The following is a 17,649-nucleotide window of genomic DNA, read 5'->3' on the forward strand; positions in this document are numbered from 1 at the left end:
AATGCGCACGCGCGCGCGCACACACACACACACACACTGTGCTCTTCCACATTCTATTTAGTATCTTAGCCCAGGCTGTTCCTTACGTGTGGATGATGCTACCATCTTCTCAGCCTGGCAAATTTCTACCGAACTTTTAAGACCCTACAAAATAGCACTTTCTCTTTTAATCCTGCCTTTGCCCTGTCATACTTTAATCTCCTTTTTTGAATTCTGCATTGTCATAGATTCTTATGAAACCTCTATCGTGGCATTTACTACACTGTATTGTGTGGATTTTTAAATATGAATGTGAGCACATCTACCCCATCAAGTCCCTAAGCTTTATAGGCCAGTATGAATAGACCATCAAATCAAAATACTGTTTCTTTAATGGCGTTGTTGCTAAATATAAGAATAGGGATGTGTGTGTGTTCCATATAGCTTTAAAACCATGAAAATGTATTAATACGAGGCTACCTAATAATGTAGGAAAATGATAAGTATTGGCTGGGGGCAGGGGGAGAATCTTTCTTGTTTGTAAAACTCTACCAACTGTTAATGACTTAATACAACCAGTGATAGAACCTAGTATGAAAACTATGCAAAGACATGGTCAGTGTTGTAGCCATAGAGTTTACTAGTATATTGAAATTTGCATTTGCTTGGCTCCATTTAAGAACATTACCTTTGTATCTCAGTTCATTTATTAGATTGATTCAGAATTAACTTGTAGTGTTAGGGTAATTTGAAAAACTCCCTTTGCTGAGATTTTATGGTTGAAATGACTTGATTTCATGACACCGATGGATACATGTCATTCACTCTCTAGGAAGAGGGGCTCAGGGGGGCAGCAATCTTGTTGGAAGAGAAAGCCTGCAGCTGCGTTTTGGTATCTGTTCTTGGGACTGAGAAGCATCAATTCTTTGTAAAGGAGGCAGGAAAGTCGTGAGAGGAGGGTGCTAATGAAGATTAAGAGCAGTAGCTTGACGCTGCTTTTCCTGCCATGAGTGTGAGGAGGTGAGGGCCTGTATTATGGTGGGTTGGATGGAGATGAATGAATGGGTAGATGGTCCAAAGGAAACATCCGTAAGACTGGAGTAAGTCATCTACAATGACAGGTTACGGATAATGAAAGAGTAAAATAAATACAAATGAGCAAGCTGAGCAGAGCAAACCCTGAGAATTTGGGCCATGACCTTGGATGGGGTGGGGGACAGTAAATTCACTTAACCAGGGGATTATCTCCTTTGTCGTTCATCAGAGATCAAATGAAGACACAAGACTCTGAAAGAGATAGACAGCTGCTTTGTTTTCTTCACATTTCTACATTGTTCAATCCTTAAAACATTCAGCTAGCTAAGCAGAAAATGGACAAAAGTAATTTGAAGTCCTTGCCCTCATCTCCTTCCTTCATTCTACAAAACAGTGTCACCTCCGGTCAAATAAAATGCTGAATTACTTGCAGAACCCACCAGGAATGTGTAAACTAGTCCATGGGCCAGCCTAAGGAGGAAGGCCACCTCCTCCTGGCAAAATCTGAGAAGCTGAGGTCAGGCCTGCAGGGCAGGATGGGGAAGAAGAACTTTCTCCAGCCGCCCAAATGATGTGCATCTCATGAGCATGCTTTCCTTCCTCTGAAGGCTTCTGATATTCCAGAACATTAGCAGACGTGCTTGCCTGTGTCTGCCAAGTAATAGTGCTCAGATATTTATTTGAATAAATAAATATGTATCTATATTTTTATCTCCTTAAAGAGTTCAGCCACGTGTGGTGTAGGGGCCGTGCCTTCTGCTCTTGCTTGCTGAGCAGGGATCAGGTGGGATGGTCCATGTTGCATTGCGTTCTGCAGGGCTCAGTGCCACCCCCAGCACAGTGAGGCCGTGCAGGGATTCTGGTACATTCCTTGTCCCACAGCACAGCAAGACTCCCAGACATGGGCTTTGTCTCACTCATTCTGATCTAGCTTTTGCTTCTTGCAGGTGCGCACATCTCGACCAACTCAGCAGGAAGGCGGATTTTCTTCGTGTTTAAAGAGAAGAAAAATGTCCCCGTGTCTGTAGAGATGATTTGCAGTTCAGCCCGGCTGAAGCTGAGCGAATGAGACTATGGGCTGTGCCTCCGCCAAGCATGTTGCCACTGTTCAAAATGAAGAGGAAGCCCAGAAAGGGAAAAACTACCAGAACGGAGATGTGTTTGGCGGTGAGTGCCCTTGAACTTTAGTCTTGACCTGTTGATCCAGGCCTTTCACTTTCGAGGGAGTGAATCCTTGTAGTGTTATGATGTTATACCATTTGGGGGGGTGTTGGGGAAGGGCTGAGATGTGAGAGAAATCAATGAAGATTTCATACATTGGACAATTTTCATTATAGCTTATACATAGGGGGCTTCGAGGAGGACCATGGGGGTTTTATGCCAAAGCTAGCATTTAAATCAAGTTTTCAATAGGACATAAATAGGTGTATGGGACAGCATCCACAGGGTGTCCTGGCAGAACTATAAGCCTGAAAACAGGTCCAAAAGTGAAGAGAGTGAGGATTAATAAATGAGAGAGTGAAGCATTGGGGGGGGGGGTTGTTAATAGACAGTTACTCTTTATGTGAATGATAACATTTCTGAGTCACAAATACAAATACAATGAATTGAATGATCATTTTTCAGCCTTTCTATGATGTCTCAAGGTGATTGTACAATACCTAGTGAGGTCACAAACTGCCGACTTATGGCCACATCTGGCCTGCCAATATAGGGTGCCCCTCAAAAATGTATACACATGCTTTGAATAATTATAAAGACAGTGTTTATTAAAATAGATTTTATTTTCAAAATTGAGCTGTGAGCTGTTAAAGTGTGTGGATGGCGGGGTGGGTAGCAGTTTCCCCTGCATCAGGCTGTCACCTCCAGTGAACCACTAAGCCTCCCTGGTGGTCAGTTCACTCACTGCCCATGGACTTTGCCTGCCCGGCCACTTCTAGGCTTTTGAGTTCACCTAACCTTAAGCTTGTTCCTTGGAAGATCAATATCGCTCTGATGAAGTATTGTCTGTGTGTTAGTACAAAATTCCAGTTAGTACAAGGCAGCTGCAGCAGTTTTTGTTGAGTTACTTGATCAGTAATACACACTAGTTGGCATTTACATGGCACTTGTATTCATAAAAGCACCTCTTGATCTCATGTTTGATCAAGAACCTCGTTGAAATAATGTTTCCATGCAATCAGTTGAAGTTGCACTACACAGTCATTGTCACACAATTCTACTGCCTTTCGAGCCTCTAGGCTTTGATCCAGGGTAATGGCTGGTTCAGTCCCTTGGTGACGAGTTGGGAATGCTCTGGAAGACCCAATGCTCTGCTTGTGGTGGACGGGTGTACATGGGGAGGAGGATTTTGTTTCTTTAAGAAGAAGTACTAGCCCGGCCAGTTTGGGTCAGTGGTTGAGCATTGACCTGTGAACCAGGAGGTCACGGTTCAATTCCCAGTCAGGGTACATGTCCAGGTTGCGGGCTCGATTCCCAGTGTGGGGCATGCAGGAGGCAGCCGATCGATGATTGATGCTCTCTCTCATCATTGATGTTTCTGTCTCTCTCTCTCCCTCTCCCTTCCTCTCTGGAATCAATAACAAATATAAAAATTAAAAAGATAAAAAGAAGTACTAGTTTCCTGGAACAAGTTTGTTTCTAGTGTTGACTACATAGGCTTTCGAGCTATGGAGAACAGGAACATAGCATCTTAATAAAACTAGAATCTAGATCATTGAAACCACAGTTTCTGGGAAAATGGCTCATTGGAACCTAAACATCCATTTGCTAACTTAGTTACAACTTTTATAGCCGAGAAGACTTTCTATTGTCCGAAAGTACCATTTGTATTTTGCAAGTGTTAGTATTTAATAAAGGAGCCTCGTGTTGGGCAATTGTTGCCTCCGGATCTCAGCGGCATTCAACAGTGAGCACGTCTTTCTCAATCACGAGTTGGTGGGTCAGCTGGAGTGGCTCTGCCCCATGTCTTTCATCTTCCTCCTGGGACCAGAGAGCCAAGGAGGCATGCCCTCCTTTTGAAAGGGCAAATGCGCAAGCAATACATAGGGTGCCTCTTAAGCTTGGCTTAGAGCTGGCACTGGTACCAACATTCAAGTCAAGTCACGTGAACAGTTTCAGAGACAAGAGACAGAGAAGTACATCCAACCACAGTGCATTCATGGCAAGGGTGCGGATGTAGAGAAGGGTCAAAACTTGAGGCTGATAATCCAGTCCAACCCGAGCCTGCCCAGTCTGTGTGGCTCCATGCCATCCATGCCCATGCCATACAGTGCAGCTGCGGCCTCTAACTTTTCTTTATCCTCCTAATACTCATATTGAAGTTTTATTCACTCCTGCATTTGTCATCTCGTTATTCTCTCGAGTAAACATTTGCAGGAATACAAGGAGGGAGAGAGCTCCCTAAACCAATCAAGGGACATTTTTTCTTGTCCTACAAGGGCCTGGGGGGAGAATTGTCAGAGTCCAGTGCTGCACATCAGTGCCAGTGCTCTGGATACTACTGAATGGCTGTGCTTGAACATCACAAAAGCAGGTCCTATCTGTGTTTCTCCATTGAAATTTGTTTGCAAGCAGTGGAAGTGTACAATAGCCAATATGATCACAGGTGAATGATAGATCTGGATGGACCACTTTTAACCATTAGATATCTTTTTTTTCTGAAAATGTATTTTTATTAATTTCAGAGTGGAAGGCTGAAGGAGCGAGAGATAGAAACATCAGTGATGAGAGAGAATCATTGATTGGCTGCCTCCTACAAGCCCCTCCTGGGGATCGAGCCCGAAACCCAGGCACATGCCCTGACTGGGAATCGAATTGTGGCCTCCTGGTTCATGGGTCAATGCTCAGTCACTGAACCACCCCAGCCATGCCCGTTTGATATCTTTTGTCACCCATTGTTTCAGTGTAACAAAGTACCCCAAACTTAGTGGCTTGAAGCAGCACATGATTCTATGGGGTAGCTGGGTTTCATCTGCTGTTTTTGCCTGAGCTCAGTCATGCAGGTGCATCCAGCTAGGAATGCAACTCAGCTCAACGGACCAACCGGGCTCTAGGCCTCCCTGTCCCCTAGACCTCTTTCTGGCTGGGTAGTCCAACTTTTCACATGGGTGTGTGCTTCTAAGAGATAAAGTAGAAGCTGTCAGCCTAATGCCTGGGCCTGAAGGTCCAAGAATGTCACTTTTGGCACCAGTCACAAGACCCAGCCAGCGTCAGGGGAGCCCAGAGGCTCTCCATCTCCTGGGTCTGTGCCACAGGGCGGGGAGGAATTGTTGGGGGCCGTCTTTGGAGACTGATCCCCACACCCATTGAGGGAGGCAACGAGAAGTCCATGACCAGATTATATTCCAACCTGGACAGTTATATTCTGCTTTGTACATCACGCATCCTTTTTTTAATGAATAAAGTAGCCTCATTCACTTTTTAAAAGCTAAATGTTTGAAAATGTTATTACCATGTGTTGCTGACGTGTTGACAAAGTCTGTGAAGCGTGGTGTATTTGGGGCTGGCTCTGGAGTATGTGTGCGCACACACATTCGATCCTTTTCCTAAAGGTGTTAATTTAATTTTGTAGCTTCCAAGGACCTACTGGGGAGCATTGATCAAGCAATGTGTTTTGACAGATGGTAATTTCTGTTTTTAAGAAGCAGTTTGATCTCTGTGATAGTTTGGTTTATTTGGGAGACTGACCACTCCAGAAGTGTGAGACAGAGTTTATGTAGACTATGCCACCATTAAGGATTGAGTGAGAAATGGGCGCCTTGATTTCTAGATTTCATAGAATTCAGGTTATCGACGTGGAAATTTACCACTGACATTTACCCAGAGACTTTCTGTCACTTTAAATATCAAAGCATAGCAAGTTTCGGATCTAGAGTTGTGCCTTACGTACTGTGGTCCTTTCAGAAGTAAAATCCAGGCCAGAAGCTCATCTCCAGATGGGAATTCCCTTCCCTCATTGGTCAGGGCAGATGTGAAGAATGGCCTGCAGATCTGTGAGGTCATTCAGAGGACAGCTGAGCAGACTGCCAAGACCAGCTTGCATAAAATAAGTGACCAGCAGGTTCACGTTATCATAAACGAGTTAAGCAACTTCTAAGGAAAGCCAGGTGCTTACTGGATTTCTTTCAGCCGTCATCCACTTAGTCTATTAAAGTAGGTGCATAGAACAGGTTCAGGAAATGAATACAGTGGGGCCTTGACTTACCAGTGTCCCGACTAAGGGTGCATAGAACAGGTTCGGGAAATGAATATATCAAACCTGAGATCACTATCTCTTCTGAGCGCCTCCCAATGAGAGGAAAACTCTTTAGTTCTGTTGACTTTCTTATTTGCATGAGGGTCACCAGTCCTGAAAAGGCTTTCAACCTGAGGACGTTGTCCCTTCCAGTTCCCAGATCCTATGAATCTCAGCTTTCTCTCAGCATCAGTTTTCCTGCCACCACCAGAATTTAGGCTGGGGTAGCCTGTACCCCAGAATAGTGCAGTGTCCTCTCGCCTGATCTCCATGAACCCCCTTTATTGTGTATTTGTTCTTTGCTTGTTTTTAAATGTCCGTTTCTTGCACTACGTCAGGTTGTGTCCGATTTTCAAAAGTACACCCGTGTCGTGTCAGTGCTCCTGCTCCAGAACTTTCTATTGCCCCTACTTCTCAGCTGGTGAAATCCTAAATCCTCAGTGAACATGGAAATGGCTCACGCCCACCTTTGCAGCCTCGTTTCATACTCTGTCCGTCATGTTCCCTGTCCTCCAGCCAGACTGACAGCTCACCTGCGTCCTCATCGCACACTCCCTGTCCTCCAGGCCCCCCGCTGCACCATCACCTCTGCGTGGCCTGGTCCCTTGCTCCTGCCTCCAGCTCCTTAAGTCCTGCTCTTTTCCCGAACTTCACCTAAACGTGCATGAAACTTTCCTAACACCTTCACAAAGTTCTCTCCTTCCTACTGTACTTACACACTTGGTTTAGTTGTTTATGTGTCTGATCTTCCATTGTGTGTTTATATGTGTCATCTCTGTTAGGAGCTGGTGAGTCCCCCGAAGGCAGGGACTGTATGGTCCTGCGAGGACACAGGGTTCCCAGGATGCCAGGAGCTGGAGGCAGAGCGATCAGGTTGGGCCCTGACCATGTCAGTTCCCCCGTATGACCAGGTGGCCTTGATTCGTGCTGAGTTTGGCTTAAGGACCAAGAGAGTCTAATGTTTATAAGTACTCCCTGAAGTGGAAGTGCTTAGGATACTATAGAAATTTCTTCTGGGATCATGGTGTAAAACTGAGCATAAAAGAGCAGCAGTGAAGCAAGAATTTGACTGATTTCGTTCACTTGGGCTCAATATTGCTGTGTGACCAGTTCTGTTCTGATCTTTGGCTACATAAATTGAGAACATGTAACAGGTGAGTGTGTGTGTGTATGTGTGTGTGCGTGTGTGTGATGTCATGCCAAACTGTTACTCATCTGAAATACTGTAGAGACCAGCTTCACAGGTGATAGTGAAGATTAAATGAGAAAATTTATCAAATTCAAATATGTCAGATTGCAGATTCCAAGCAGCTGGAGGCAAAGTAATCACTGTTTTTTTCCTATAATAATTTCTGTGTACAGTGGAGATTAATTCGTCTGTTTGTGTTTATGAGACAGTAACAGGGAAAACAATATTTAACTCTGTGCCATTCAATACTGTAGCCACTAGTCACATGTGACTGTTGGGCACATGAAATATAACTAGTCCTAAGTGAGGTATGTTGTCAGTGTGAGGTATACACAGGATTTTGAGGACTTAGTATGAAGAAAAGAATATAAAATAGCTTATTAATAATTTTTTAATATATTTTTATTGATTTCGGAGAGGAAAGGAGAGGGAGAGAGATAGAAACATCAATGATGAGAGAAAATCATTGATCGACTGCCTCTTGCACGCCCCCTACTGGGGATCAAGCCTGCAACCAAGGTATATGCCCTTGACCTGAATCGAACCTGCGATCCTTCAGTCCACAGGCCAACACTCTATCCACTGAGCCACTTGGGCTAGGGCATTTATTAATAATTTTTGTGTTACATGTTGAAATGATAATATTTTTAACGTATTGGGTTAAATGTAACATTTTAAAAATTAACTTCACCAGTTTCTTTTTAACTTAATGTGGCTACTAGAAATCTTCAAAATGCATGTGTAATTCACATTCCGTTTGTACTGGGTAGTGCTGGTTTAAGTCACTGAAAGGCAGTGGTGGTGCTTAAAACCTCTTTGCAGGTTTCAGTTTGGGAGTTTACTTCTTATTGAATCGAAGAGAAAAGGGGTGGGGCTGAGGCAGCTGCCCCCATTTTCTGCTTTGACTCTGCAGAGGTGGGAGGTGCGCTCAGCCGGGAGGAGGGTTTCGGGTGCCCAGAACTATCAGAGAGGCCGAGATTTGCAGCTGGGCAGATGAGGAGGAACACACTAACTGGCTCATCTCTCTGCGCTGGTTCGTGCCGGTCCTTAGCTGCCTCCAGCGTAACTTCCGTGCTGGCCTGGGAGGTTTCTGTTGACGTCTGGTGGTGTGATTCCCAGCGGTCAGTGAGGAAATCGCCCCCCACCCATTTTGTTTTCACTGAGTCTGAAGAAGAACCGTAAGGGCAGGAGACGTGTTTGATGGGTTTGTGCAGAAACCAGCTTCTGTTCTGTGCGAGGTGTGTGAATATGTGTTATCTTTCCATCAAAAGACTAGTTTGACTCATATTTTACAGTTTGTAAGGCTTTTTCTATGTGATTATCTTTATTTTCCCCGCTTGATACAAAAGGAAACTGAAGCTAAGAGCCATGCCAGTGCAGTTAACTAAAGAAGTGGGACTGGTCCAGCCAGCATGGCTCAGTGTTAGAGCGTTGACCTATGAACCAGGAGGTCCTGGTTCGATTCCCAGTCAGGGCACATGCCCAGGTTGCGGGCTCAATCCCCAGTGTGGGGCGTGCAGGAGGCAGCCAATTAATGATTCTCTCTCATCGTTGATGTTTCTATCTCTCTCTCCTCCCTTCCTCTCTGAAATCAATAAAAAAAAATTTCTTTTTTAAAGAAATGGGACTGTGGCTGGAATTGAGGATGCTGACTTAAAAAAAATTTTTTTTTCCCCAGTTAGAGTTGACATTCAATGTTATGTTAGTTGTAGGTTTATAACGTAGTGATTAGGTACTTATATTAACGGACAAGGCTGGTACCCATCTGACACCACCTGTAGTTGTACCATTGTTACCTACTTTATTCCCTAAGGAAGATGCTGGCTTTACCCAGCATACCTTGTTTGTCAGTTTGCTTTGTTTAGAGTATGTGTCAAATTCTGTGCATAAAAGAAATGTCTAGAAGGCTGTTCACCAAAACATGAACAATGGCAAGCTCTCTGTCGTGGAGTTTCAGATGGTTCTTAATCCGTCCTTGTATTTTCCCATACCGTTTACAACTTTTCCAGTTAATATGTATTGTTCAGGACAGCTATCGATTTTGATAAGTATGATTCCCTCTTCCAAAGGCCTTCCGCTGGGCTTTCAGGGCAGGTGAGATCTGTCCCAGTGAGATCGGTCTGTCACTAAACTAGCCCTGGGCAGTAGGGGTTTGACTGTCAGACTTGTTTGTCCAGGTAAACAGAGTCTGATCACTCACTGGCACTTGTTGGTTTCATTTAAAACCTAGTAGTTCCGTTCAGTCTACTAAGTAAGTACGTGCTAACCATCTGCTGCTCAGGTGCTAGGCATTGGGGCTATAAAGATGTACTAAACATGGTCCCTGCCTTTAGGACCTGACAATGATATGAGAGGGGCATCTCAACAAAAAATGCGAGTATCGTATGTTGATGATGTAGCAGGGTCTAGGGGAAGACTTATAAAGAGGATGATTAAGCCCTTGCCAGTGTAGCTCTGTCGTTAGAGTGTGTCAGCACACACACCAAAGGGTGGAGGGTTCAAATCCCAGTCAAGATCAGGTGTGATCCCTGGTCCTAGTCAGAGCTCCTGTGAGAGGCAACCAATTGATGTGTCTCTCCCACATCAATGTTTCTCTCTCTCTCTCTCTCTGTCCTTCTTCTCCTTCCCTTCCTTCTACTCTCTCTAAAAAGCAATGGAAAAAATATCCTCAAGTGAGGATTTACAAAAAAAAAAAAAAAGAGGATGATTAAGGTCTCAGCTGTCTTAAAAGACGCATAACAGACAAAGGAATGAGGTGGGACAGGAGTTTCTGGCCAAGAGACAGTGGGAAGACTCACAGGTACATTGGACATCAGATATGTTGAGAGGAGACGGGGAAGCTTTTACCAAACCAGTGGGGGAATGACTTTAGAAACTCTCACATTAGGGCAAGAGTTGTAAATATTTGGAAATTGTACACTAATTTTTTTCAAAACACCACAGAGCTCACACAGGCAGTTCAGGAATCATAATTATGTCAGGCCTCTGGAAATTGGCTGAGCATTTAGAAAAGACTGAACAGGAAGTCCAGATCTGCTGCTGATTTCTTAAGATAAGTTTTCAGCCTCACCTCAGGTTAGGTCATCATAGACCCTGAAATATGAATGCGGGAACAGGCCTAAAGTCCCTGTTGAGACTGTATTATCACTACAGCATCGTAGAACCAGACGAGCCAGGGGATGCAACCACTTGATGGTGTGGTGTTTGTCCCATGTGGGAATCCAACATGGCTCTGTTTAGTAGAGCGCATTGGTGGTGTCACCAAAGTAGATGCTAGAGCCATCATATATTCTTCATGTGTGATAGGATCAGGAACCTAAAACCATGGCGACAGTTACTGCCCTGAGAGGCATGTAGGCACTGGTCGCTGCAGGTAAACCCTGAGTCTTTGCCCCCATTTTTAGAGGGAGGGTTGGGACACGGTGGGAGGGCCAATGGCATGCCCATCCCCTGGCACAGAGCAGGAGTCGGCCTGCCACGCCGTTCACCCACGAGGCCTTCCTGAGTGTTCTTCAGCGGCTAAATATTTCCAGCTGAGTAGTTTGTGATCCTAAATTGGTGTCACAGTTTAATTGTGCTTCTGATAACAGTATTCTCAACAGTGAGGAAAATTGCCTCATCCAATTAAGTCCTCCGGAGATAGCAATTCTGCCAGTGGTGTTCGCTGGCCAGTTACAAGGCGAGAGCAGCTCCCGTTGATCCTAACCAGGCCCCGGGTGCTGGTGAGTGTGGAGACAAACAATCAGGTGACCTGCCCGCAAAGAGTTTACCCAAGTTTAGAAAAAACACCATTTAGGCCCAGGAAGTAATTCGGCACGAAGTAGACATTTGAAAACATGAAGCAAAGCACTACACTGAGTGTTGGCCCAGATGTGCATGGGTACCATGGCAATGGGAAAAGTCATTGTAGGCCTGATTTCAGAGAGGAAGGGAGAGGGAGACACATCAATGATGAGAGAATCATTAATTAGCTGCTTCCTGCATGGCCCCTACTGGGGATCGAGCCCGCAACCCAGGCATGTGCCCTTGACCAGAATTGAACCTGGGACCCTTCAGTCCACAGACTGATGCTCTATCCACTGAGCAAACCCAGCTAGGACTACATTGAGTTTCTTTTGGTGTTGTTGGCAGATAGTCACTAGTACTGGTAAGAAGACACCCCCTGTTTTGCACCCTGTTCCTGAGCCAGCTCCTGTTGACTAGGATCTGGGGGACTTATTTCTGAACTGAAGGGGGAAGGGCAAGCCTGTGTTTTAGAGGCTGGGGACTCATTTGCAGGTCTGACTCTGTGTGGCTCTGCGGTTCCTTAGGCCAAGTGAAACCCAAGTGTGTGGAATAATTAATCCCAAATTCTCTAGACTTTGGGGATAGGAAGATAACAAAAATTACAAAGTTGAGGCTTCATCTCCTTGTTTGGGTATTTCTGTTTGTTCACTTCATTGTATTAAAATTCTCTGAGGTTAAATGGAAAATAATCTGGTTATGAAATTTGGGCATGTGGGATGTCTTCATTTATTGAATGACAGTGTATATGCATTTTTTAAAAATTTAAAGGTATTCTCTTTGATTTCAGAGAGGAAGGGAGAGGGAGAGAGAGATAGAAACATCAATGATGAGAGAGTCATTGATCGGCTGCCTCCTGCACACTCCACACTGGGGATCGAGCTTGAACCTGGGCATGTGCCCTCCTGGTTCATAGGTTGATGCTCAAGCGCTGAGCCATGTCGGCCAGGCAGACAATGTATAGTTAATGTATATGCACATGGGCCGAAAAGAAAGCCTCTCGGTGTTGACTGAGAAAGGCGAGGAAGGATTATCTCTGATCAATCTTTACTGGTGGTGCTGATTACAGGCGAGTCTCTGTGCTTCTGGTGTATTTTCCACATATTTTAACATCTCTTTTTCTAAAGGAGGTTTTTTTAAAAATTAAATATTTTTTTTTTGGAAACACACTAGGATGAACATCACTCTTAAAAGAGAATAATCTAGAAAACTTTCTAAACGCAGTTTCTTTATTTAGTACCTTTTCTATGGCAGCCATCATTTCAGGTATTCTGCTGTTTGTGAATTCATTTAATTCTCATACTACCATATGGGATAGGTTTTAATAGGAACTTATCAGTTCAGTCCCCAAATCTGTACATTTAGCCACCATGCCTTGCTACCTTATCTTCCCGTTCCTTCTTAACTTAAAGTCACTGCTTGCCTAGGTTATAATAATGAATAGCAAAGTGGTCAAGATCCCAGCTTAGAAAGAGAATGTTCAGTGTTTTTCATATACCTGTTGCCACTGGAAATTCTAGCAGGTGCAGCCCCTTTCCTTGTTTTCAGAAGTATCCTTTAGGAGTGGTTACTCAGAACAAAGGTCTTATGTCCCCCACCTCTCAACACGGACTTCACCGTGGTGAAAACTGATGACAGCGAACTTCAGGGCTCTGGAAAAAGAGCTAACTTTGCTAACTCGTGCTGCTTTTATTTGCCTGTTTTCAGACCTGTACCCAACAAGTTGCTTAAGATTTGAGAACTAGCTGAAAGTTAGGAAATAACCATGATAGAATTCCCCATTTTAAGGTTATTTTTAGCCAGTGGGCTCTTCATTTCAAAGCATAAAGAGGAGAAACCAACAGGGTGATGTGGGGGGGTTGTCACGTGACTAATGTTAGATTGAGCTGTCCTCATCCTTTGTGACTTGAATCTCAATCTCTCTGTTCGTCTCCAATTTTCCACTGTCATTCTTTGCCGAAGTAACTTCTCTTAGAGTTCACAGTGGGCTACATGCTGCATGAGGTTTTATTAAAATGGACAAAAACCAGTGCCTGTCGCCTAGTCAGCCCAGTTTATAAGGAAGCTGTTGACTGGAGCGGCTGGAGATCTGGGGGACTTCTGGGTTCAGCCAGAGTCTCTGCTCCAAGGTGACCTCTGTGAGCTTCAGTTTCTCATCTTGGGAGTGAGTGGACTGAGCGCAGGTGATTGCTCTGCGAGAGTTGGGCATCAATGTTCGAAGTCTCTACTTGGACCCCCAGACTGTGAACAGCTCACACGACTCTGAGTTCTCCATTTTTCTGAAGCCAGGGGGCCACTGAAAAGATGATATATCACATTGTTTTTATTTTTTAAAATAAAATGATAGTGGTGGTAGTGTTCAATAATGAACAGCTTTATGGTCCAGAGTCAGTTAAGGTGTTGATTGCTTCATGAGGTCATTTTTTTTTTCTTCTAAGAAATTAAAAAGGAGTATTGCTAGTATCTTCTGTAGCTTCAAAGCATTACCACGAGCTAGAAGGTGAGAAAGTTGGAAGTGTGTGGGGCACTGTCCTCCCTCTATCTTGTCTGGCTGGGTTTTTATTTATCTTTCACCCAGCGATGCTTAAATTGGTGTTGTGCACTTGCTAGTCAACGTGAGATTCAAGTTGCTGACTTTCTATTTTAAAGTTTTTGTTAGACGTCGTGGTAGAGGACATTGGTCCTGTTATTTGAAAGGGATAATGAAATCTAAAATGGAAGGTAATTTCAAACAAAAGCAGTCAAAAAGAGAACATTTAATTTCCCAGATGACTGACTTTGTCAAGAACTACTGTACTGTAACCTGGTCACTTTCAAGACAAGAGACAGTCAAAACTCACAGAAAGTCAAATTCTCAAGGATAACAGAGATAATAGTCTTATGGTTGTAATAGTAAATGACATATAACTCACCCTGGCTGATATGGCTCAGTTGGTTATAGTGTTGTATGGTGTACCCAAGGGTCCCGGGTTCAGTTCCTCATCGGGCACATACCCAGGTTACAGGTTCCATCCCTGGTCAGAGTATCAATGGAAGGCACCCAATTGATGTGTCTCTCTTTCTCCCTCTCCCTCTCTCTCTCCCTCTCCCTCTCCCTCTCCCTTCCTCCTTCTCAAGAATCAATGAAAAACATATTCTAGAGTGAGAATTTTCTTAAATGTATGTATAAATAATATTCTGCTAACATAATTGCTAACACATTTTTTAGCTGTGAATGAAAATGGTCTTTGATGGCTTTTGAAAGGTTGCATAAGTAAGGTCTCTTTTTTTTTTTTTTTAAATATATTTTATTGATTTTACAGAGAGGAAGGGAGAGAGATAGAGAGTTAGAAACATCGATGAGAGAGAAACATCGATCAGCTGCCTCCTGCACATGGTCTTTGATGGCTTTTGAAAGGTTGCATAAGTAAGGTCTCTTAGATAGAAGGGCCAACGCTGGGGAAGAGGATTCGTGCATAGGAGGAAGGCCGTGGGGGAACGTGTGTGCAGTCCACTTCCTTAAAGGTAATTTAAGTTCATGCTCCAGTTATAATGTAAATGGATATTTGCATTTATGAAGAGTTGAAGGTACAAGATGAAGGGTGAAGTGAAAAGGCCTGGCACTAAAACAGCAGTCTACGAAACTAATGAATATTTTCAAATTGTGAAACAAAACCAAACTGGGACAAATCTCCATTTAGATTACGTTCCATTTCCATTTTAAAAACCACATTGGAGACCAGCTAAATTGCATTTGAATTCCCTCCTAGCTACAGGCACCCGTGTTTCACTGTGTAAATGTCACTGTCGATTTTGATCTATGACCAAAGAAGAAATTGTCAAACTATATATGAAAAAGGATTTTCTTTTTAATGTTGCCCCGAGCATTTTTGGCATTTATTGTTTCAGCTATTTAACACATTTTTTTTTCATTCATCTTTTCCTTCCCATTGCCTTCTTTCATTCAAGAAATGTTTCCTTATTAAAAGAGTGTTTAGATTTTGAATTTTGACCACAGCTTTTCTCCTTCATTTCTTGCCTTATTTCTCCCAGTGCAGTTACTGAATTGCCAGTTATTAAAATAAAATACAATATGCTTTCAGCTCCTACAGAACTCTGAACATTGTAATTATTCATTCACAAAATGTTTATTGAGAGATTATTCAATTGGCTTTTAGTAGCAGAGGTGACACATAATAAGACAGTGAGAGCCCTTATTTTGCCTACCTCCTCGATGACACAAGAAATAAGCAGAGAGACATTTAATCCACTGTCAGGTGGGGATGAGCCATGAGAAAAATAAAAAAGGGGAGAGTCACGGAGCAGCTATTTTAGACTCGTTGGTCCTAGAAGATTCATCTGAGCAGTTGACGTTTTTGAGCAGACACCTGAAGAAAGGGAGGAAGGCTTGAGAATACCCAGGGACAGTGTTTCAGGCGAGGAACCACAGGACCAAGTTCCTGAGGGAGGTAGCTCATAGGTTCCAGCGTGAAGCCCGAGGTCCTCATGCCAGGAGAGTGGTAGGTGATAGACTCAGAGGGGATGCTGAGGTTGGAATGTACATGCCACATGTGGACTCTGGATTCTGTACTAGAAGCCAGGACAGGGTTCAGAAAATGGAAGAGTGATGTAGTCTGACTTAGGTTTTTAATTGAAAGGCATATTCTTGCTGCTATGTGGTGAATCCTATATAATAAAAGCCTAATATGCAAATCAACCAAACAGCGGAACGACCGGTCACTATGATGCGCACTGACCACCAGGGGGCAGACGCTCAACGCAGGAGCTGCCCCCAGCCCGCAGGCCCCAGGCCGGCCAAGGTGGGTGCGAGCGGGGAACCCCCCCCCAATCACCCCACTGGTCGCCCCACAGATTGGCCCTGATCGCCAGCCAGGCCTAGGGACCCTACCCATGCATGAATTTTGTGCACCAGGGCCTCTAGTAGACTATAAGAGGCAAGAGTGGAAGGAAGTAACAGAGGCTGGTTAAGGCAAGAGATGAAGGTGGTCTGGATTCGGGAAATATAAATGGAGATAGTGAGACCTGGCCAGGTTCGGTATGTATTTGGAGAACCATTAAATATGAGCTTCATGACCCACGAGTTTTTCAGTTAGGGTTGGGAGTGGAGGGTGACGTTCTGTGCCAACAGAAGCCCCTCCTATCTAGTGATTCATAGGATACCCGGTTTTTAAGTTCTAATTCAATGACTGTGTTCTCAGTCTTAGCAAGATAGGGTGAAAAATCAAACTATGGCCTGTTGTATAGAATTGCATAGGCCTGTCATACTTTGCTACATGTTGAAAATACCTGATTTAAAGCATCCAAAGACTTCGAAATTACAGTTCTTTTTTTGCTACTTTTCCAGCTTTATTTGTATGTAATTGACACATAGCATTGTACAGATTTAAGGTGTATGGTATGATGATTGAATATACTTACATATTGCAAAGTGATTACCACAACAAGGTTAGTTAACACATCTATCACCCCCCATAGTTACCTTTTTTTTGTGGTGAGAACTTTAAGCTCTACTCTTAGCAACTTTCAAGTGTATAATAACTAGAGTCACCACATTGTACCTAGGTCCCCAGAACTTCTGCCGTTTATAACTGGAAGTTTGTACCCTTTGACCAATATCTCCCCATTTCCCTCTTTCCCCGGTCCATGGTAACCACCATTCTACCCTGTTTCTATGAATTCAACTTCTTTAGATTCCGCATATAAGTGATATCATACAGTATTTGTCTTTCTCTGCCATTTGTCCATCCACGTTGTTACAAATGACAGGATTTCTTTCTTTCTCACGATGGAATAATATTCATATATATTCAATATATATATGACATTTTCTTTATGTATTTCTACATTTAGGTTGTTTCCGTATTGTGGCTATTGTGAATGATGCTGCAATGAACATGGGGGTACAGATATCTCTTTCAGATAGTGATTTTATTTTCTTTGGATATATACCCAGAAGAAGGACTGCTGGATCCTATGGTGGTTCTATTTTTAATTTTTTATGGAACCTCCATACTGGTTTCTAGTGGCTGCACCAATTTATATTCCCACCAACAGTGCACAAGGGTTCCCTTTTCTCCACATCCTCACCAACACTTCTTATCTCTCACCCTGTTGGTAGTAGACATTCTAACAGGTATGAGGTGATACAATGATTCTTTTTTGCTACTATGCATCCCTCTAGGAAGCAAAATGGAATGCTATCTTTAACAATGTTGGAGATCGCAGTCTACATTTAAATAGGTTACATGTACACGGTGGGTGAGGGTCCCTAAGTACCACCTCTCCGTCAGCTCTCTGTCCTCAGGCTCTCACTACAAAGCCTACTTGGAAATTGCTATGTCATATAGTTTAGATGACAGGAATTTAATTAAACTGCTCAGCTGCCCTTATGAATGACTCTCATCCTCTCTCCCCAAAAGATAAATAT

The 17,649-nt window shown here is 43.5% G+C and overlaps 1 protein-coding gene across 2 annotated transcripts in view; it reads left to right on the forward strand.

Moving 5' to 3' along the window:
* Positions 1 to 1,959: 1,959 nt before the first annotated feature.
* LOC102246577 (chromosome unknown open reading frame, human C1orf21) overlaps positions 1,960 to 17,649 on the forward strand; it is a 105,989-nt gene continuing 90,299 nt past the window's right edge. The window contains exon 1 of one of the 2 annotated variants that reach the window (XM_005856659.2): positions 1,960 to 2,181. In XM_005856659.2, the coding sequence (XP_005856721.1) occupies positions 2,088 to 2,181 (94 nt within the window). In that variant the 5' untranslated portion in view covers positions 1,960 to 2,087. The remainder of the gene's footprint in view (positions 2,182 to 17,649) is intronic. The other variant, XM_014538034.1, reaches the window with a different exon arrangement.

The sequence above is a fragment of the Myotis brandtii genome, unplaced genomic scaffold (genome assembly GCF_000412655.1).
Source record: "Myotis brandtii unplaced genomic scaffold, ASM41265v1 scaffold104, whole genome shotgun sequence".
NCBI lineage: Eukaryota > Metazoa > Chordata > Mammalia > Chiroptera > Vespertilionidae > Myotis > Myotis brandtii.